This window comes from Salvelinus alpinus, chromosome 30 (genome assembly GCF_045679555.1).
Source record: "Salvelinus alpinus chromosome 30, SLU_Salpinus.1, whole genome shotgun sequence".
NCBI classification, from domain to species: domain Eukaryota; kingdom Metazoa; phylum Chordata; class Actinopteri; order Salmoniformes; family Salmonidae; genus Salvelinus; species Salvelinus alpinus.
Window position 1 is genome coordinate 32,755,982 of NC_092115.1, and position 23,049 is coordinate 32,779,030.

Consider the following 23,049-nt stretch of genomic DNA (forward strand, 5'->3'; position numbering starts at 1 on the left):
ATGCATAAATCTGAAGCATCCGGTTGGCGTTTCCTCTCTTTACCAAATATGGTGGTTGTAGGAAGCCCAGTGGCCGGCAGTGGGAGAAAATAGAGCGAGATGGATTTTGGACGATCGGTTCGTACGTAAAGCATTTTCTATTCCGGCTGCAAATACATCGGTTTCCTCCTTAACTTGCTTTAATGGTGTGCCGCGTGATTGCTTTTTGAATGTGCGTACTGTATTAATAAAACATACTTTCCCACCACCATTTTCCGATTTTTGGACAACTTCAGAATGTTTCATACCGCGTTCAGCCAATCAGGTTGCAGCAGTCGGTTGTTTACCCTTAGTTGACAAGGTGGCCAACATCATGAAGTAGCATTAGCCACTCTAGCATGGTGGTGGAAAATTGTGTTTTCTTAAGACATTATGCACATTTTTTCAGTTTTTTTCCCAACAGCGGCACGCAATTAAAGCTAGTTAAGGAGGAAACCGATGCCTTTGCATTCTGAATGGAGGATGTTTTCTGTACGAACCGGTCGACGGGGGCCACCAGCGTACTACCTGCTGGTCACATAGCGCAGATGATAGTGAAGATCAATAGCTCCCACTAACGGCTTCCCAGGCTATGCATGAGGAGAATGTTTTGTCTTATTTGTTCATTTCTAAACTGTGCCTATCTGACTCCGATGTGATGCAAATTTCTCTCATCAGTTTCTCACCATTAAAAAAATGTATATATCAGATGGGGATTGTTTCTACAGACCCCACAAGCAGTCAGCACTGACTAGTACAACTCAGAGACAGGGCAGTCCAGTGTAATACACTCCCAGACAGACAACACCAAATTGTTGAGACTTCTTATTTACTGGCCATATAGGTTACTATAAAGACTTTGATGTGATGCAGATTTCTCTCATCAGTTTCTCACCATTTTTTTTATTTTAGATGTGGTTTGGTTTCACAGACTGCACTTATCCTTCCTGTGCATTGTATTCATGGGTTTATACAGTACGTATATGGCTGAATCAATATGTATTTGTATGTTTATTTTGTCAACTTCAACATTTGTAAAGAATACACTGACGCAAGTGAAGAGATTCCGCATTACGTCATCGGCAGAAGCCACACGTACTCGAGGCAAATGCTGGGTTGCGCTACTCGAAAATTTCCATCACATCACCACTGCAAAAGGCGTTCGTAATAACAGGAATAGACCGTTCTAGGGGTAATGTACAATTGACCTAAATTAATCGTAATCACATCTATGGACACGGCTGACACGTCTATCCTGGATGTAAACAATGCAGTTTTATTCCTCGAAATCCTGGTAAGTATAGACAGCACAAGTGCACTGGAACGACCTTATTATCACTCGTGTAAAATCCAAGTTACTGCATAGGAACTAGTGAGATCGAGATTTGTTTTAATCCCGAGGCAAATTGCATGTCAACTGTTAGAATTGAAGGATTGACAATTTGGGGGTTACGGTTATTATGCCTCATTTGTAGTGCCTCTGTCATAACGGGATACAGGTTATCGCAATGGATGTGCATATAAATCTGTCATATACAGCCTGTTGTTGCCTTTCTTCACTCATCATGTGTGTTTGACAAGAAATGTTGACAAATGATGCTCTTGGTATTTCACACTGTCAATCATAGTGTTTCTCAGTTCTTTCTGAAATACACCAGAGCTGAGCAGGATCCATTGTAATTAAAGTAACCAAGTCATTGACATGGCTATCATGGCTCGTTTGTAAAACTGTTATGGCATCATCAACCAACAGTTTGGTACACTACATGACCAGAAATATGTGGACACCTGCTTGTCAAACATCTCATTCCAAAATCATGGACATTAATATGGAGTTGGGTCCCCCCTTTGCCGCTATAACAGCCTCCACTTTTCTGGGAAGGCTTTCCATTGGATGTTCCACAAGATGTTCTACAAGAGCATTGGTGAGGTCGGGCACTGATGTTTGGTGATAAGTTCTGGCTCGCAGTCAGCATTCCAATTCATCCCAAAGGTGTTCGATGGGGTTGAGGCCAGAGCTCTGTGCAGGCCAGTCAAGTTCTTCCACACCGATCTCGACAAACAATTTCTGTATGGCCCTTGCTTTGTGCACAGGGGCATTGTCATGCTGAAACAGGAAAGGGCCTTCCCCAAACTGTTGCCACAAAGTTGGAAGCACAGAATCGTCTAGAATGACATTGTATGCTGTAGCGTTAAGATGTCCCTTCACTGGAACTAAGGGTCCTAGCCCGAACCATGAAAAACAGCCCCAGACCATTATTCCTCCTCTACCAAACTTTACAGTTGGTACTATGCATTCGGGCAGGTAGTGTTATCCTAGCATCCGCTAAACCCAGATTCGTCCGTCGGACTGCCAGATGGTTAAGTGTGATTCATCACTCCAGAGAACGCGCTCCAGAGTCCAATGGCGGCTAGCTTTACACCACTCCTGCCGATGCTTGACATTGCGCATGGTGATCTTAGGCTTGTGTGCAGCTGCTCGGCCATGGAAAACCATTTCATGAAGCTCCAGACGAACAGTTCTTGTGCTGACATTGCTTCCAGAGGAAGTTTGGAACTTGGTAGTGAGTGTTGCAACCGAGGACAGATCATTTTTACGTGCAACACGCTTCAGCACTCGCCGGTCCCATTCTGTGAGCTTTTGTGGCCTACCATTCCTTGGCTGAGCCGTTGTTGTTCCTAGACATTTTTCACTTCACAATAAAAGCACTTACAGCTGACCGGGGCAGCTCTAGCAGGGCAGAAATTTGACGAACTGACTTGTTAGAAAGGTGGCATCCTATGACGGTGCTACGTTGAAAGTCACTGAGCTCTTCACTAAGACCATGTTACTGCCAGTGTTTGTCTATGGAGATTGCATGGCAGTGTGCTCGATTTTATACGCCTGTCAGCAACGGGTGTGGCTGAAATAACCGAATCCACTAATTTGAATGGGTGTCCACATACTTTTGTATATATTGTGTATATATCAGCATATTCCCACCGATCCAGTTTTTCTGTTGTTGCAGCAATTTCCTGAAGCAGTTTCACTAATCACCTTTGTAGTGCAGCCAGTATCAGAGTTTTTTTCCTTCCAGTAAGGAGCTCACATTGGGACACAGGGTCAGTTCAGGAACAACAACCACAAACTTGTTAAAAAACGTATAGAATGCTTTCTGTCTTATGGAGAAAAGAACCATGGTGATCAGAGGCCCCACAGGCAGACAGCACTGACTAGTACAACTCAGAGGGAGGCAGTGGTGAAAAAAGTACCCAATTGTCATACTTGAGTAAAAGATACCTTATTAAAAAATTACTCAAGTAAAAGTCACCCAGTAAAATTCTACTTGAGTAAAAGTCAAAGTATTTGGTTTAAAAAAAAAAAATACTTAAGTATCAAAAGTAAATGTAATTGCTAAAATATACTTAAGTATCAAAAGTACAAATTATTTTAAAAAATCCTTATATTAAGCAAACCAGATGGCACAGTTTTCTTGTTTTTTCAAATGTATGTATAGCCAGGGCCATACTCCAACACTCAGACATCAATTACAAACAAAGCATTTGTGTTTAGTGAGTCCGCCAGATCAGAGGCATTAGCGATGACCAGGGATGTTCGCTTGATAAGTGTGTGAATTGGACCATTTTCTGTCCTGCTAAGCATTTAAAATGTGATGAGTACTTTTGGGTGTAAGGGAAAATGTATGGAGTAAAAAGTACATTATTTTCTTTAGGAATGTAGTGGAGTAAAAGTACAAGTTTAAAAAATATATAAATAGTAAAGTAATGTGCAGATACCCCAAAAAACTACATAAGTAGTACTTTAAAGTATTTTTACTTAAGTACTTTACACCACTGGAGACAGGGCAGCCCAGTGTAATACACTCCCCGACAAACAACACAAGATTGTTGAGACTTCTTATTAACTGGCTATATAGGCTGCTATAAATACATACAGTACCAGTCAAAAGTTTGGACACACCTACTCATTCAAGGGTTTATCTTTATTTTTACTTTTTTCTACATTGTAGAATAATAGTGATGACATCTAAACTATGAAATAGCACATATGGAATCATGTAGTAACCAAAAAAGTGTTAAACAAATCAAAATATATTTTATATTTGAGATTCTTCAAAGTAGCCACCCTTTGCCTTAATGACAGCTTTGCACACTCTTGACATTTGCTCAACCAGTTTAACCTGGAATGCTTTTCCAACACTCTTGAAGGAGTTCCCACATATGCAACTACCTACTGTATTTATTTATTTTGCTCCTTTGCACCCCATTATTTATATCTCTCCTTTGCACATTCTTCCACTGCAAATCAACCATTCCAGTGTTTTACTTGCTATATTGTATTTACTTCGCCACCATGGCCTTTTTTTGCCTAAATACAATATACTAAGTAAAACACTGGAATGGTTGATTTGCAGTGGAAGAATGTGCAAAGTAGAGATATAAATAATGGGGTGCAAAGGAGCAAAATAAATAAATACAGTAGGTAGTTGCATATGTGGGAACTCCTTCAAGAGTGTTGGAAAAGCATTCCAGGTTAAACTGGTTGAGCAAATGCCAAGAGTGTGCAAAGCTGTCATTAAGGCAAAGGGTGGCTACTTTGAAGAATCTCAAATATAAAATATATTTTGATTTGTTTAACACTTTTTTGGTTACTACATGATTCCATATGTGCTATTTCATAGTTTGCTCACATTGTATATAGACTTATTTTTCTACTGTATTATTGACTGTATGTTTGTTTTACTCCATGTGTAACTCTGTGTTGTTGTATGTGTCGAACTGCTTTGCTTTATCTTGGCCAGGTCACAATTGGAAATGAGAACTTGATCTCAACTTGCCTACCTGGTTAAATAAAGGTTAAATAAAAAATAAAATAAAAAAATGGGGAAATACAGGGCCATAACTCAAACAACTGCTCATGTCTCAGAAATACTGTACCCCTTTGCTTTTCTTTCTTTGACTGTGGTAAAAAAAAGAGCCATAATATACACAATAGACTTCTAAGGGAAGGGTTCAGCATGCCTGAAATTAAGTTAAGAGAGCAAGAGAGTTTATCTATCCACTGCAGGAAGAAATGTGATAGTTTTAATATTGCTAAGAGAAACTGACTTTATAGCCTTAGTTTGATTCTGGCAGGGGTGGAGCGTTACAAGTTATCTGCAATGTTTATGGTATACGATGATTTGCTCATTTCAGGGCAGTTATTTTTAATACTGCAAGTGTATGTGACACTAGCACAGAGCAAGAGTAATGCTCGCTGGGTGGGCGCCAAGTGAGAGGTTGGAAGGGGCTGCAACTGGAGAGCCAGTAAAGCTGTACAAGAATGTCGAGCCTGCTCATTTGAAGTTAAAGATAGAGGCAGCAGCACAACCTGTGTCCTGATAGTTTCTAATTTCAGATATCTGACTGTAGCTAAGCTAACCCCCTTCCAACTGGGGCTGGCTGCTTTTTGTTGTCATGTTTGCCTGGTAGAGAGGGCTTTATATACTCTGCACAGTTGTTATTAAGAATGACAAGCCTTTGGAGTAGCACACAGACAGACAAGGAAACAGAGCACCATGGTACATTCTGAAGGGTATGTTCAACATTGACAAGTTTGTTATCTCCTGAGTTGTGTTGCTTGTGGTTGTTTTCAATCTTCAACAGGGGAATAGTAGTTTGTGTCAATCTTAGCTATTTATTTCACAGATTTAGAATAGCATTCGTAAGGTCAAATACTTGGCACAAGAGCTTGGCTCTGTTCCTTTATGATATGAATTGGCAGTTTGAGTATGTTACAATGTTATTATTAGTTAGTTAGTTGCTATGTGTTTGTTGTACTATATGAGACTCAAGTAGATTGTGCTTGGATGATTAATGAATGATGAACTCAAAAGTGTTTAACATTGTTGTAACTTACTTAAACTAAAACTTGACATTACAGACAGATAATGTTTGTTTGCAGTCATCTTTATTGTGTGAATACAGTGTCTAGGAGTGAATGCGCTACTTGCTACCAATTTGATCCAGTGTTACCATAGAGGGCGTTACTCTGCAGAGAAGGGTCTTTGTGCAGAAATTGTTTTAATTTTTGTGTATGTGTACAGTACCTTAAATTAGCATTTGGCATGAAGCATTTGGAAGTTTCTGCATGTAACCTGAGGCCACTGCATAATATTTGCATATTTATCTAATTATTCGATTAACTTCTACTTCATTGGTGAAAAGTGGCCAGTCATAGTAGAAAGAGTATATTGAATCGTTTATAATTTTGTTGTCATTGATGTTTTGCTCCACAAAATCTGGTCCCTTTTAAAGTGAGAGGGGGGGGGGGGGGGGGCATTGCACCATGTTTTTTAGGAATGGAGTGACTGGGTTCTTTGCTACCATGGCAACTTACCACATGACTAGGTGTATTAGATTTCCTTGGACAGTGTGCAGCGAGGCATAGTGTGAGCATTCGCTAGCTCTGCCACTCTGCTGCTGTGAAACGTTCGTCCTTATCTCGCTCAAGTTTTTCAATGCCCTGTAGGGACTGTCCGCAAGCTACAGTTTTTAAATATTCATTATTTAATATGTCCTGACGGTCACCAGGTAAGAAATGATGTGTCATGTTGCCATTTATTCAAGTGAAAATGGGCAGTGTGAGGTGGTCAAAAGTTATTAGCGTTGATGGAAAAAAAGTTGTGTCAGTCATATCACAGATTATTTTTAGTGAAGAACTCTTGGTACGAATGATACAGTATCTTGTGGTGATTCAGGCTATGAAGTGAATTGAGATAATAGAGCGTGGATGGTGACGTCAAGTGGATGGTGATACAGTACGTAGAGGGTATTGGTGGTGATAACCAAGAGGATAGTAGTGTTGCTGTTGTAGAAGGGGTGTCAGATACTTAGTACTGTAGTGTTTGACTGAAGGCTTACTAAATGCATGAGACTGTAGCATGTACACTACCGTTCAAAAATGTGGGGTCACTTAGAAATGTCCTTGTTTTCCATGAAAACATACATGAAATGAGTTGCAAAATGAATAGAAAATATAGTCAAGACGTTGACAAGGTTATAAATAATGATTTTTAATTGAAATAATCGTTGTGACCTTCAAATTTTGCTTTCGTCAAAGAATCCTCCATTTGCAGCAAGTACAGCCTTGCAGACCTTTGGCATTCTAGTTGTCAATTTGTTGAGGTAATCTGAAGAGATTTCACCCCATGCTTCCTGAAGCACCTCCCACAAGTTGGATTGGCTTGATGGGCACTTCTTACGTACCATACGGTCAAGCTGCTCCCACAACAGATCAATAGGGTTGAGATCCGGTGACTGTGCTGGCCACCCCATTATAGACAGAATACCAGCTGACTGCTTCTTCCCTAAATAGTTATTGCATAGTTTGGAGCTGTGCTTTGGATCATTCTCTTGTTGTAGGAGGAAATTGGCTCCAATTAATCGCCGTCCACAGGGTATATAGCATGGCGTTCCAAAATGGAGTGATAGCCTCCCTTCGTCAAGATCCCTTTTATTCTGTACAAATCTCCCACTTTACCATCCCCAAAGCACCCCCAGACCATCACATTGCCTCCACCATGCTTGACAGATGGCGTCAAGCACTCCTCCAGCATCTTTTCATTTTTTCTGCATCTCACAAATGTTCTTCTTTGTGATCCGAACACCTCAAACTTAGATTTGTCTGTCCATAACACTTTTTTCCAATCTTCCTCTGTCCAGTGTCTGTGTTCTTTTGCCCATCTTAATCTTTTATTTTTATTGGTCGGTCTGAGATATGGCTTTTTCTTTGCAACTCTGCATAGAAGGCCAGCATCCCAGAGTCGCCTCTTCACTGTTGACGTTGAGACTAGAGGTTGACCGATTATGATTTTTCAACGCCGATACCGATACCGATTATTGGAGGACCAAAAGGGTCCGATACCGATTAATCGTCCGATTTTTTAAAATGTATTTGTAATAATGACAATTACAACAATACTGAATGAACACTTATTTTAACTTAATATAATACATCAATAAAATCAATTTAGCCTCAAATAAATAATGAAACATGTTCAATTTGGTTTAAATAATGCAAAAACAAAGTGTTGGAGAAGAAAGTAAAAGTGCAATATGTGCCATGTAAGAAAGCTAAATTTTAAGTTCCTTCCTCAGAACATGAGAACATATGAAAGCTGGTGGTTCCTTTTAACATGAGTCTTCAATATTCCCAGGTAAGAAGTTTTAGGTTGTAGTTATTATAAGAATTATAGGACTATTTCTCTCTATACGATTTGTATTTCATATACCTTTGACTATTGGATGTTCTTATAGGCACTTTAGTATTGCCAGTGTAACAGTATAGCTTCCATCCCTCTCCTCGCCGCTACCTGGGCTCGAACCAGGAACACATCGACAACAGCCACCCTCGAAGCAGTGTTACCCATGCAGAGCAAGGGGAACTACTCCAAGTCTCAGAGCGAGTGACGTTTGAAACGCTATTAGTGCACACCCCGCTAACTAGCTAGCCATTTCACATCGGTTACACCAGCCTAATCTCGGGAGTTGATAGGCCTGAATTCATAAACAGCAGAGCTGCTGGCAAAACGCACGAAAGTGCTGTTTGAATGAATGCTTACGAGCCTGCTGGTGCCCACCATCGCTCAGTCAGACTGCTCTATCAAATCATAGACTTAATTATAACATAATAACACACAGAAATACGAGCCTTAGGTCATTAATATGGTCGAATCCGGAAACTATCATCTCGAAAACAAAACATTTATTCTTTCAGTGAAATACGGAACTGTTCCGTATTTTATCTAACGGGTGGCATCCATCAGTCTAAATATTCCTGTTACATTGCACAACCTTCAATGTTATGTCATAATTACGTAGAATTCTGGCAAATTAGTTCGCAATGAGCCAGGTGGCCCAAACTGTTGCATATACCCTGACTCTGCGTGAAATGAACGTAAGAGAAGTGACACAATTTCACCTGGTTAATATTGCCTGCTAACCTGGATTTCTTTTAGCCTAATATGCAGGTTTAAAAATATATACTTCTGTGTATTGATTTTAAGAAAGGCATTGATGTTTATGGTTAGGTACACGTTGGAGCAACGACAGTCCTTTTTCGCGAATGCGCACTGCGTCGATTATATGCAACGCAGGACACGCTAGATAAACTAGTAATATCATTACATTTACATTTAAGTCATTTAGCAGACGCTCTTATCCAGAGCGACTTACAAATTGGTGCATTCACCTTATGATATCCAGTGGAACAACCACTTTACAATAGTGCATCTAACTCTTTTAAGGGGGGGGGGGGTTAGAAGGATTACTTTATCCTATCCTAGGTATTCCTTAAAGAGGTGGGGTTTCAGGTGTCTCCGGAAGGTGGTGATTGACTCCGCTGACCTGGCGTCGTGAGGGAGTTTGTTCCACCATTGGGGTGCCAGAGCAGCGAACAGTTTTGACTGGGCTGAGCGGGAACTGTACTTCCTCAGAGGTAGGGAGGCGAGCAGGCCAGAGGTGGATGAACGCAGTGCCCTTGTTTGGGTGTAGGGCCTGATCAGAGCCTGAAGGTACGGAGGTGCCGTTCCCCTCACAGCTCCGTAGGCAAGCACCATGGTCTTGTAGCGGATGCGAGCTTCAACTGGAAGCCAGTGGAGAGAGCGGAGGAGCGGGGTAACGTGAGAGAACTTGGGAAAGTTGAACACCAGACGGGCTGCGGCGTTCTGGATGAGTTGTAGGGGTTTAATGGCACAGGCAGGGAGCCCAGCCAACAGCGAGTTGCAGTAATCCAGACGGGAGATGACAAGTGCCTGGATTAGGACCTGCGCCGCTTCCTGCGTGAGGCAGGGTCGTACTCTGCGAATGTTGTAGAGCATGAACCTACAGGAACGGGTCACCGCCTTGATGTTAGTTGAGAACGACAGGGTGTTGTCCAGGATCACGCCAAGGTTCTTAGCACTCTGGGAGGAGGACACAATGGAGTTGTCAACCGTGATGGCGAGATCATGGAACGGGCAGTCCTTCCCCGGGAGGAAGAGCAGCTCCGTCTTGCCGAGGTTCAGCTTGAGGTGGTGATCCGTCATCCACACTGATATGTCTGCCAGACATGCAGAGATGCGATTCACCACCTGGTTATCAGAGGGGGGAAAGGAGAAGATTAATTGTGTGTCGTCTGCATAGCAATGATAGGAGAGACCATGTGAGGATATGACAAAGCCAAGTGACTTGGTGTATAGCGAGAATAGGAGAGGGCCTAGAACAGAGCCCTGGGGGACACCAGTGGTGAGAGCACGTGGTGCGGAGACAGATTCTCGCCACGCCACCTGGTAAGAGCGACCTGTCAGGTAGGACGCAATCCAAGCGTGGGCCGCGCCGGAGATGCCCAGCTCGGAGAGGGTGGAGAGGAGGATCTGATGGTTCACAGTATCAAAGGCAGCCGATAGGTCTAGAAGGATGAGAGCAGAGGAGAGAGAGTTAGCTTTAGCAGTGCGGAGCGCCTCCGTGACACAGAGAAGAGCAGTCTCAGTTGAATGACTAGTCTTGAAACCTGACTGATTTGGATCAAGAAGGTCATTCTGAGAGAGATAGCAGGAGAGCTGGCCAAGGACGGCACGTTCAAGAGTTTTGGAGAGAAAAGAAAGAAGGGATACTGGTCTGTAGTTGTTGACATCGGAGGGATCGAGTGTAGGTTTTTTCAGAAGGGGTGCAACTCTCGCTCTCTTGAAGACGGAAGGGACGTAGCCAGCGGTCAAGGATGAGTTGATGAGCGAGGTGAGGTAAGGGAGAAGGTCTCCGGAAATGGTCTGGAGAAGAGAGGAGGGGATAGGGTCAAGCGGGCAGGTTGTTGGGCGGCCGGCCGTCACAAGACGCGAGATTTCATCTGGAGAGAGAGGGGAGAAAGAGGTCAAAGCACAGGGTAGGGCAGTGTGAGCAGAACCAGCGGTGTCGTTTGACTTAGCAAACGAGGATCGGATGTCGTCGACCTTCTTTTCAAAATGGTTGACGAAGTCATCAGCAGAGAGGGAGGAGGGGGGAGGAGGGGGAGGAGGATTCAGGAGGGAGGAGAAGGTGGCAAAGAGCTTCCTAGGGTTAGAGGCAGATGCTTGGAATTTAGAGTGGTAGAAATTGGCTTTAGCAGCAGAGACAGAAGAGGAGAATGTAGAGAGGAGGGAGTGAAAGGATGCCAGGTCCGCAGGGAGGCGAGTTTTCCTCCATTTCCGCTCGGCTGCCCGGAGCCCTGTTCTGTGAGCTCGCAATGAGTCGTCGAGCCACGGAGCAGGAGGGGAGGACCGAGCCGGCCTGGAGGATAGGGGACATAGAGAGTCAAAGGATGCAGAAAGGGAGGAGAGGAGGGTTGAGGAGGCAGAATCAGGAGATAGGTTGGAGAAGGTTTGAGCAGAGGGAAGAGATGATAGGATGGAAGAGGAGAGAGTAGCGGGGGAGAGAGAGCGAAGGTTGGGACGGCGCGATACCATCCGAGTAGGGGCAGTGTGGGAAGTGTTAGATGAGAGCGAGAGGGAAAAGGATACAAGGTAGTGGTCGGAGACTTGGAGGGGAGTTGCAATGAGATTAGTGGAAGAACAGCATCTAGTAAAGATGAGGTCAAGCGTATTGCCTGCCTTGTGAGTAGGGGGGGAAGGTGAGAGGGTGAGGTCAAAAGAGGAGAGGAGTGGAAAGAAGGAGGCAGAGAGGAATGAGTCAAAGGTAGACGTGGGGAGGTTAAAGTCACCCAGAACTGTGAGAGGTGAGCCATCCTCAGGAAAGGAACTTATCAGGGCGTCAAGCTCATTGATGAACTCTCCAAGGGAACCTGGAGGGCGATAAATGATAAGGATGTTAAGCTTCATCAACCATGTGTAGTTATAACTAGTGATTATGATTGATTGATTGATTGTTTTTTATAAGATAAGTTTAATGCTAGCTAGCAACTTACCTTGGCTTCTTACTGCATTTGCGTAACAGGCGGGCTCCTCGTGAGGCAGGTGGTTAGAGCGTTGGACTAGTTAACCGTAAGGTTGCAAGATTGAATCCCTGAGCTGACAAGGTAAAAATCTGTCGTTCTGCCCCTGAACAAGGCAGTTAACCCATCGTTCCTAGGCCGTCATTGAAAATAAGAATGTGTTCTTAACTGACTTGCCTAGTTAAATAAAGGTGTTAAAAAAAATAAAAAAACAGCATCCAAAAATACCGATTTCCGATTGTTATGAAAACTTGAAATCGGCCCTAATTAATCGGCCATTCCGATTAATCGGTCGACCTCTAGTTGAGATTGGTGTTTTGTGGGTACTATTTAATGAAGCTGTCAGTTGAGGACTTGTGAGGCGTCTGTTTCTCAAACTAGACACTCGAATGTACTTGTCCTCTTGTTCAGTTGTGCACCGGGGCCTCCCACTCCTCTTTCTATTCTGGTTAGAGCCGGTTTGCCTTGTTCTGTGAAGGGAGTAGTACACAGCATTGTACGAGATCTTCAGTTTCTTGGCAATTTCTCGCATGGAATGGCCTTCATTTCTCAGAACAAGAATAGACTGATGAGTTTCAGAAGAAAGTTCTTTGTTTCTGGCCATTTTGAGCCTGTAATCAAACCCACAAATGGTGATGCTCCAGATACTCAACTAGTCTAAAGAAGGCCAGTTTTATTGCTTCTTTAATCAACACAACAGTTTTCAGCTGTGCTAACATAATTGCAAAAGGGTTTTCTAACGATCAATTAGCCTTTTAAAATGATAAACTTGGATTAGCTAACACAACGTGCCATTGGAACACAGGAGTGATGGTTACTGATAATGAGCCTCTGTACGCCTATGCAGATATTCCAGCAACAATAGTCATTTACAACATTAACAATGTCTAAACTCTTTTTCTGATCAATTTGATGTTATTTTAATGGACAAAAAATTTGCTTTTCTTTCAAAAACAAGGACATTTCTAAGTGACCCCAAACTTTTGAACGGTAGTGTACATTACATGATAGTAGTTGCGGCTGAACAGTAGCACTACTATGAGTAATACTACAACTACTAAAGCTGTTGAGTTAGTAGTGTTACGTTCATGTATTGTTTTTGTAAAATGACCCCCTGGGAAGCAATATTGTATTGTCTGCACACAACAATGACCTAATCATTGATCCATTACAAAAGTGTCACTATTAGGACTCAAGTACTGAAAGAATAAAAAAAAATGTATTCTTTTCATTCAAACTGTCATGGCCCAGTGAGTGTAATCATGCTAAGTCATTACTCATGAATAGTTTTAAGAAACCAATAACTAGCCTACTGAATTTGCTGCACTCGTTATGTCTAGGGGTATTAGGCCTAGCTACATGGTCTGTTACCTGAATGAATGGCTGCTTGAATGTGAGAAATCAGTGTTTGAGGACCGTGTTGGATGCACATGTGCCCAGGGAGACAGCAACCTTACCTTGGTCCAAGGCTAGCTCTGTCTCTCTTGACCTCTTGGTTGGCCAGTCCAAGCAGATTATTATTTGCTCAGATGATGACAAAACGGAAATATGTACAAAAAGGAAAAACACCAAAGGCATGCCCAAACTAAAGACTCAAAAACAAACGGAAAGCCTGATGGCCACCAAGCAAAAGCAGCAGCTTCGTGGCTTGCAAGCTGGGACATTGACTGACAATCCTAATTGACAGTACCTGATATGCTTATCGAGCTTTGGCTCAGCACTTAGACACTGCCACCTGGGGGATGGAGTGTGGAAGTGTGTCCTGGATAGTGTGTTTGTCTATGTCCTAACACTAACCTTCCCTCATATCATCTGTTTTCCTCTCCTGATCAGAATGATTGAAGATCGTGGGAGGAGTGGTGACATAATGGCGGAGAGACGACAACTTTTCGCAGAGATGCGTAAGTGTACAGGGCGATCTCTGAAAAGTAGTGAACCACACTCAAAGTATTATAACTGTTGTATACATAATAATAACATTCACCAGGTTATTAATGACATTTACCAAGTCATTTACCATGCTACTTCAAAGAAAGATTCCAGTATAGGATCCAATATAGGCCAACACAGCTTATTTTCATTAGCAATAATAGACAGGAATCTATTGTTAATGACCACATGAATGCACTCTGCATGGACAGTGTGTGAAGCAACACTCTTCCCCCAGTAGCTCCACAAAGTCTATCATCACCAGCATTCCTGTGTTACTGTCTGTCATATTACCTTGCATACCTATGTATTTTTTTCCTACAGGGGCACAAGAGTTGGATTCCATAAGATTGTCCACGTATAGAACAGCTTGCAAACTCAGATTCGTTCAGAAGAAATGCAATCGTGAGTATGGTGTGATGTCCTCTGTCTGAGGTTTGATTGGGATTGTCTTGTGTCTCTAAAAACACGTGGCTAAAAGGGAAACGTGTCCGTGCATTTCTATTCTGTCTTTCCACAGTCCATTTGGTGGACATCTGGAATGTGATTGAGGCGTTCAGAGAGAACGGCCTGAACACCATGGACCTCAACACAGAGTTCACTGTGGCTCGCCTGGAAGCAATACTCTCCACCATCTTCTACCAGCTCAACAAGCGCATGCCCACCACCCACCAGATCAATGTGGAACAGTCCATCAGTATGCTGCTCAACTTTCTGCTGGCTGCCTATGACCCGTGAGTATCCACCATGACCCCGCCACTGTGTGACGGTCACTGAGCATGATGATGGAACAATTGTGTTGCATGTGTTTGTGTGTGGTGTGTGCCCCACTTCGTTGTTGATGTGTGATTATTCTGTTCACACACAGTCTTTCATGGGAGAACGAAATCCAGACTGACTGTTGTTTTAACAATGTAATGGTCTCACAATAGTCTTGTGTCAAGTGATACATCTTTAGTTCTGACGAAAGACAAGAGAAAGTAAACAGTGAAAATGACATAGTGATGATGATAAATGCAGAACCATTTTTGCTTGTTTTTACTGCTGTAATTAAAGTGTATAAGAGCAACTTAAAGATGCTACACATAGGATTTTTGGTAATGTTTGCGTTGTAATTTCAGAAAATGTCCATAATATATTTGGCACTAATAGTGGAATAATACTGTTTCACAGTATTACTTACCCGCCAGTGTTGTGATTGGCTGTGATATTCATCTATTTATTTCTCCCGCCAGAGTGTCATCTGTCAAACCGGGAAAGCTGTTCTGACCTTATTTTCTCACATAAACTGAAATTGGGCGAACAGTGTAGAATTGTAGCAACCAGGAAATGACAGAGCGATTTCCACTAGATAACACAGCCACAAAGTCAGAACAGCTTTCCCAGTTTGACAACAGATGCTGCGCCGGTGGGAGAAATCAATAGGCGAGTATCACAACCATTCACAAGACTGTAAGTCATACTGTGAAACACTATCATTCCACTATTAGCGCCAGATATATTAATAGACATTTTCAGAAATTATAATACAAAAATCCAAAAGAATCCTAGGAGTAGCACCTTGAATGTGAAAGTGTTTAGATTATTGCAGGTATTATTCTTGTACTGCATATTCTTGACTTTTTCTGAAAATCTGAAAAAATACTAAATACATTTATTCTTTTAGGGAAAGCCTCGGAAAAATCTCTGTCTTTGTTGTGAAGATGGCCCTGGCAACTATCTGCGGAGGGAAGATTTTGGATAAATTAAGATGTAAGATACTTGGTTAATCTTTTTTAAGATAATAGATTAAGATGAAGATGAATTAATCATTTACAGAGAATGATTTGCCCAACATTACTGTCCAGTGTTTACAGATTTCTATTAAATATTACCTATAATTAATAACAATATTAGTGAAATAGTTTTCCTTCCAAGAAATGCTAATTAAGTATGCTTAAAAGCAGCTTTTCTGTGTTGGAATGATGTGGGCATTAGTGGTGCGTGGGTTAGCTGTTTGTGCACCTGCACCCGCCCGCAAATGCTAATAACACATCTGCAACCGCCGGACTATATGTGATAAAGTGAAAATCTGAGGCCTGCACCCGACCCTAACCTGCTAAGACAGAAAATGCCCTGTAGGCTACAGTCAGAGACAGCGGAGGAATTTTTTGACAGGGGTGTAGGATATTTTTGCCTGATTTAGATATGTTTGTGCATATCATTTCAGACATTTTGGTAGGCTATTTGTTTGTCAAATTGTCTATAATTAGATACATGTAGCTTATCATCTCTTATTATACACTGAGTGTACAAAACATTAAGAACACCTTCCTATTATTGAGTTGCACCCACACCTTTTGGCCTCAGAACAGGCTAAATTCGTCGGTGCATGGACTCTACAAGGTGTCGAAAGCGTTCCACAGGGATGCTGGCCGATGTTGACTCCAATGCTTCCTACGGTTGTGTCAAGTTGGCTGGATGTCCTTTAGGTGGTGGACCATTATTGAAACACCTAGCAGTGTTGCAGTTCTTGACACAAGCCAGTGTGCCTGGTGCCTACTACCATACCCCGTTCAAAGCACTGGTGGCACTTTTTAATTGGATAGGACGGGCTCGTGATAATGGCTGGAGCGGAATCAGTGGAACGGTATCAAACCAACACATGGTTTAATGCCATTCCATTTGCAATGTTCCAGCCATTATTATGAGCCGTCCTCCCTCCTCAGCAGTCTCCACTGGTTCAAAGGCACTTAAATATTTTGTTTTTCCCGCTGAATGGAACACATACACAATCCATGTCTCAATTGTCTCAAGGCTTAAAAAGCCTTCTTTAACCGGTCGCTTTCCCTTCATCTACAGTGATTGAAGTGGATTTAACAAGTGACATCAATAAGGGATCATAGCTTTCACCTGGATTCACCTGGTCGGTCTGTCATGGAAAGATTTCTTAATGTTTTGTATACTCAATGTATGTTGCCCTAGAAGACAAAATAAACCCTTGCTCACCAGAATAATGTAATGGATCGATAGAATGAAAGCTTCAATCTAGTTGAGATTGGTAAAGTTTGCTCTGTTATCTCTGCTTCTTTCATAGAGCAAAGATGTTTAGGGACCAGGGATAAAATGCAATAACCCTAAAGAAACGGGAAATATTTTCTTAGAAACATTTCCAAATGACATCAGCTTGACCGGTTGTAAGGAAATAGAAAGCTGTGAAAACGACCCAACATGTTTCTGATTAGATTTCAGTTCGGCTTGGATGCATATTTTATGTGGTTGAAATATTATCAGCTTTTATGATGCTGATAAAGATAGCACCTCCACAGACAATATCTAACTGCACATTCGCATTCTCTCAAGATGCCAAAATAAATACATTTCTCCACGCCTGTTCCCAAGTTAAAATGTTGCCCACATTTGGTGTATCATTTTACTGCAAGAAATGTTTAATTCTGAGGGAGTTAATATTAAGGCTATGTGAGAGGTTGTAGACCTACAGTCAGTATCTAAATTTCAGTTTCCATTTAACCCATCTGAACAGTAGGCTACAGTTCCTTTGACGTATCATAGGCCTACAGTCCCGTGAAAAAGTATTTGCCCCCTTTCTGATTTTCAAAATTGTAGCATATTTTTGATACTGAATGTCATCAGATCTTCAACCAAAACCTAATATTAGATAAATGGAACCTGAGTTTACAAATAACAAAAAAATATATACTACTTATATTTATTTAATTAACAAAGTTATGCAACACCCAATGCCCCTGTGTGAAAAAGTAATTTCCCCCTTACACTCAAAAACGAGTTGCGTCACCTTTAGCTGCAATGACTGCAACCAAATGCTTCCTATAGTTGTTAATCAATCTCTCACATCGCTGTGAAGGAATTTTGGCCCACTTGCATGCAGAACTGCTTTAACTCAGCGACATTTTGGGGTTTTCAAGCATGAACTGCTCGTTTTATGTCCTTCCACAACATCTCAATTGGTTTGGATTAGGTTTGGACTATATCAACAATGGACAAATAATGAAACAAATACCAAATAACTATTCATGGCTGGGAGAAGTAATTATTTATAATAAAAAGGATAGGGCTTATTACATAATCCACTAATGTATTGCAGCAGAGCAGCCACAGCTACTCATAGGGAAAATAAATGAAGGGTTAGGGCATTTTAGCTTATGTTTTGTGGTAATTACTATGGATTGCTACCCAGCTCTCATTTGTTTTAGTTTTTGTTTCAGTGATTGCACTGCCTATTGCTGCAATTAGCTAACAATGGTGACAGCTGACAATTAATTTGATCAATTAATTATATATTTTGGAGTAATGCCCCCCCCATTTTCTGCCCAGATATTTTTTCACAGATATCAGACCCTGGTGGCATAATGGTGTACTCCCAATTTGACCAGTTTCTGAGGGAGGTTCTCAAATTACCAATGACTGTTTTTGAGGCACCTTCCTTTGGCTATACTGAGCAAGCCACAAGAACTTGCTTTGCACAGCAGGTGAGAGTCCCATCTACACAAAACATGAACATAAATTTTCAAGTAAATTGTTGATTGAATGTACAGTGCATTTGGAAGGTATTCAGACCCCTTGACTTTTTCCACATTTTGTTATGTTACAGCCTTATTCTAAAATTGATTATTTTTGTTTTTTTCCTCATCAGTCTACACACAATACCCCATAATGACAAAGCAAACTGGTTTTTAGACATTTTTGCAAATGTATAAAAAGAATAATGAAATATCACATTTACATAAGTATTCAAACCCTTTACTCAGTACTTTGTTGAAACACCTTTGGAAGCGATTACAGCCTCGAGTTTTTTGGGGTATGACACTACAAGCTTGGTCTGAACTCTGGATCTCTGTCAGAGTGACCATCGGGTTCTTGGTCACCTCCCTGACCAAGGCCCCTTTCCCCCGATCCCTCAGCTCTAGGAAGAGTCTTGGTGGTTCCAAACTTCTTCCATTTAAGAATGATGGAGGCCACTGTGTTATTGGGGACCTTCAAATGCTGCAGACATTTTTTGGTACCCTTCTCCAGATCTGTGCCTCGACACAATCCTGTCTCGGAGCTCTACGGATAATCCCTTCGACCTCATGGCTTGGTTTTTGCTCTGACATGACACTGTCAACTGTGGGACCTTACATAGACAGGTGTGTGCCTTTCCAAATCATGTCCAATCAATTGAATTTACCACAGGTGGACTCCAATCAAGTTGTAGAAACATCTCGAGGAGAATCAATAGAAACAGGATGCACCTGAGTTCAATTTTGAGTCTCATAGCAAAGGGTCTGAATACTTGTAAATAATGTATTTGAGTTTTTTTCTAAAAAACAGTTTTCACTTTGTCGTTATGGGGTATTGTGTGTACATTGATGAATAAGGCTGTAACTTAACAAAATGTTGAAAAAGGGAAGGGGTCTGAATAGTTTCTGAATGCACTGTATACAACACACTATTGGTATAGATACTGTATAGTGGATGGATGTTGTAATTGTGTATAAAACATCCATCATATTACTGTATTTTCTTTCTAGTACTACCCCATATGCCAAACCTGTATGTGATGTGTAACCCCGTTCTCTCCTGTATGTTGACAGAAAAAGGTCTCCCTCAACACATTCCTGGACACGCTGATGTCAGACCCTCCTCCTCAGTGTCTGGTGTGGTTACCACTCATGCATCGCTTGGCTAATGTGGAGAATGGTGAGCCACCACCGCCACCACAGCATATTTAACACATTCATGGGTTGGCGGCGGGTAGGAATGATGGGTCATTTTGTCTCATATCATCGCATTGAGTCACTACACAGTAGATATACAGGACATGCTCAGGAACACACATACCCATGCCCGAGCGCGAGCACACACACACAGCCTTCCACCATCGCCCACCTCCCAACCCCTCATGAATGACAAGGAACTGACAACAGAATTAAAGTCCTACACACACTGATGATCACAGAACACCCTCCCTTATTTGATGTAAATCAAAAGAATGCTGTCTAATAGACCTGCAAAACATCCCAGTGCTATTGTTTTTATAAAGATATTGGTTGCACCAAATATGTATTTGTATCAACAACCTTTGGTGTGTGTGTGTCTGTGTGTGTGGTATATATATGCACGTGTGTGTGTGTTTGTGTGTGTACGTGCATCCCCATGCACATGTTTGTGTGTGTGCCATGCCCCCCCCCTCCAACCCTTTCCCTCCATCCCTGCAGTGTTCCACCCGGTCGAGTGCTCTTACTGCCACAGTGAGAGTATGATGGGCTTCCGCTACCGCTGCCAGCAATGTCATAATTACCAGCTGTGTCAGGACTGCTTCTGGAGGGGTCATGCCAGCGGTTCCCATAGCAACCAGCACCAAATGAAGGAGTACACTTCATGGGTAAGGGAGGTGGGGAGAGGGGGTGGGGGGGCGTGACAGCATCAGGACAGCCAGCCAGTGCAGCAGCCATTCTGCTTTGCTTCACCCAATGCAGTGCTATGAGGATGATGATGAGACTGTGATTTGATTCTCTTACATTTTTGTCAAATTTTTGAAAGTCATTACTCTGTTTTTAAGTGCCTCTCCTTGCCCTCCGAAATCAGACATAGCATCTTTTTGGGTTTCTCCCAGAAATCGCCTGCTAAGAAGTTATCTAATGCTCTCAGCAAGTCTCTGAGCTGTGCATCCAGCAGAGAACCTTTACACCCTATGTTTCCCGACATGCCAGAGAAACCTCTGAACCTAGCCCACATTGTGTAAGTATGGTGCAAGTTGTGTAAGTATTCTATTATATTCCTACAGTAACATAGTAAAACATGTATTCAATACCACAATCATCCTTTTCAATTTCAATACATTTCATATCCATCCCATCATCCCTTACTAGCCACTTATCCCCAAAGTAAATGTTGAAATGTTATGAATTGTACATACTGTATATCTACATGTTTTGTAATTGCCTTATATACATTACACTACATGCTTCTAACACTCAAGTAATAACAATCAGTCAGTTGTCGGATGCACATGATCAATTCATGTTAGCTGTAGGAATAACCACAAATGGTAAAACAGATGTTTTATCTTTGCTCAGTTTTTTTGCTGGAAAATCAACAAAGACAATATGAAGACAAGGTCTTCTAGAACTACAGTATGTCTTTGATACATTCTTATTCAAACCCTTAACAGCTAAGCTGAGCCCAATCTGTAGTGTGGGAAACGAGTGGCAATTCATTCTAATGGCTGACAGACAAATATTGATTTGGTCATCTAGACCCTTTTCATGTGGAAGTGAATTCAGTTGTACCACTCACTGTGGCCTTGTAGTGCATGCATGGGTGATCGTAACAAATGTCTTTGTTCTTTTCTTGCTGCAAAATAGAGACACTTGGTAAGTTTGCTTTGAATATTTGCCTAGAATATGTAGAATATGCCTGTAGTACATTTAATTAGATCAACTCAAGTAATATAGAAGGTAGTGTAATATATTACTAGTAGCTAGTGCAATATTATTTTGCCCTTATACAGTATACTATGCCCTGTAGCTCCTGAAAGGCACTTCAATTTTAGCACAACCTACTTGTGTGCAGTTTACTACTGATTTCTGCATCAGTTATCCCAACTGTCCTTTGTGTCACATGTGAATACCTTTTTAGGTCATGTAAACAATAAGATTATGAGGAGTTAATGACCTTTGGATGAGTGAGGAGGGAATCCACACCCACGCATTGTTTACATAACAATATTGTCACAATCAGAAACTGCCCTGACTCCCCAGACCCATTCAATGCTCCTTCAGCCTTCTGAGACCTAGATCAGAAAGACACAGACACACACACACACACACACACACACACACACACACACACACACACACACACACACACACACACACACACACACACACACACACACACACACACACACACACACACACACACACACACACACACACACACAGACTCTCTGTCATGTTGGCTGTTTGAACATGATAAAGTTTGTCTCCTGCACAGGCCTCCCAGACCAATGAACAGCACCAATGACTTCATGCTCTCCCACTCCATGCCCACGTCAGGGAACCCTTACTCCACTAAGAAGTAAGTATCTGAGATCAGAAAGTCTGCAACGAGGCCCTATGCAGAATCTTCAAAAAGAGAATCAGGTTACCTGACTGTACATATTCGTCATGATTAAAGATTACTACATCCACTTAAGTCCCCTGAAAGTCCACATATACCAGTATGAATTCTACTAACCAGTCCTTATTTTTGTAAACCTATATGGATGTATCTGGCTGGTTGGTAGAGGGTAGAGTGTTGGTGGAGGTGTGTGTGAGTGTTGTGTTTGTGTGTGTCTGGGTCAATTGTTTCGCGGTCTCACTCTTTTGTCTGGTGTAAATAGCTTGCCTTATAATACCAAGAATAATGAAGCTGAGCAGAGAAAACAGTTGGCTAGGGCTGCTCCAGATCTGTTGAAAGGAAGGGGGTAAGTAACCCAGTGACCCAAGGGTGCCTACTGCCTGTGAGAATGGTTTGGTGACTCAAATGCATGCACAAACTAATTTAGATAGATATAGGCTTTAATTGAAATGGAACAATATTCCTTATATAGCGCATTACTTTTGACCATGCTCAGGCCTGTGGGGCTCTATTATAGGGAATATGGTGCCATGTCAGACGTAGATATAGTCATTATAGAGCGTACACTGTAGTGCTCATTGTCCCAGTGGAGCCGTTCACTCTTCTGGTTTCCTACAGTATAGATGGGTTTACACAGTGATACTCAAGGGGCTATTTGAAAGATGCTAGATAGTGCATGCATGATAAAGACCATTGACCATTCATTAGGATAGAGTATCTATTACAGTCATTTTCATACGTGTCCCACGTTACCTGGGAGAGTGAAACTAACTGCTGCAAGTCACTAATATTAGCTTGGAGTCTCTCTCTAAAGTTTATTTTACAATGATTAACATACAACTACACTCCTTTTGACTTACTTTTTATATCCTTTTATTTTCTGTTTCGCTGGCTTGTAATGTCAGCCTTGGACTCAGGAATAATATAAGTGCACGGTAGATACACACACACACACTGAGCGAGGCAGGGAAAGTTACAGGAGAAGTTACATGCATAGTTATCTGGCGTCAGTGAGTCCTCATCTCTATGTATCG

General features: G+C 41.9%; 1 protein-coding gene across 12 annotated transcripts in view; it reads left to right on the plus strand.

Moving 5' to 3' along the window:
• Positions 1-1,099: 1,099 nt before the first annotated feature.
• LOC139560628 (dystrobrevin alpha-like) overlaps positions 1,100-23,049 on the plus strand; it is a 39,846-nt gene continuing 17,896 nt past the window's right edge. For 2 of the 12 annotated variants that reach the window (XR_011671996.1, XR_011671997.1), the window contains exons 1-11: positions 5,377-5,593; positions 13,796-13,863; positions 14,216-14,296; positions 14,412-14,625; positions 15,558-15,643; positions 18,227-18,381; positions 19,486-19,591; positions 20,110-20,276; positions 20,508-20,632; positions 21,890-21,973; positions 22,278-22,361. Coding sequence is in view for 10 of the 12 variants with exons in the window: in XM_071377564.1 (XP_071233665.1) it covers positions 5,577-5,593; positions 13,796-13,863; positions 14,216-14,296; positions 14,412-14,625; positions 15,558-15,643; positions 18,227-18,381; positions 19,486-19,591; positions 20,110-20,276; positions 20,508-20,632; positions 21,890-21,973; positions 22,278-22,361 (1,187 nt within the window). In the remaining 2 variants the exon portion in view is untranslated. Of the gene's footprint in view, positions 1,313-5,376; positions 5,594-6,459; positions 6,592-13,795; positions 13,864-14,215; positions 14,297-14,411; positions 14,626-15,557; positions 15,644-18,226; positions 18,382-19,485; positions 19,592-20,109; positions 20,277-20,507; positions 20,633-21,889; positions 21,974-22,277; positions 22,362-23,049 lie in introns of those variants that run through there. The other 10 variants (XM_071377564.1, XM_071377569.1, XM_071377567.1 and 7 more) reach the window with 7 other exon arrangements.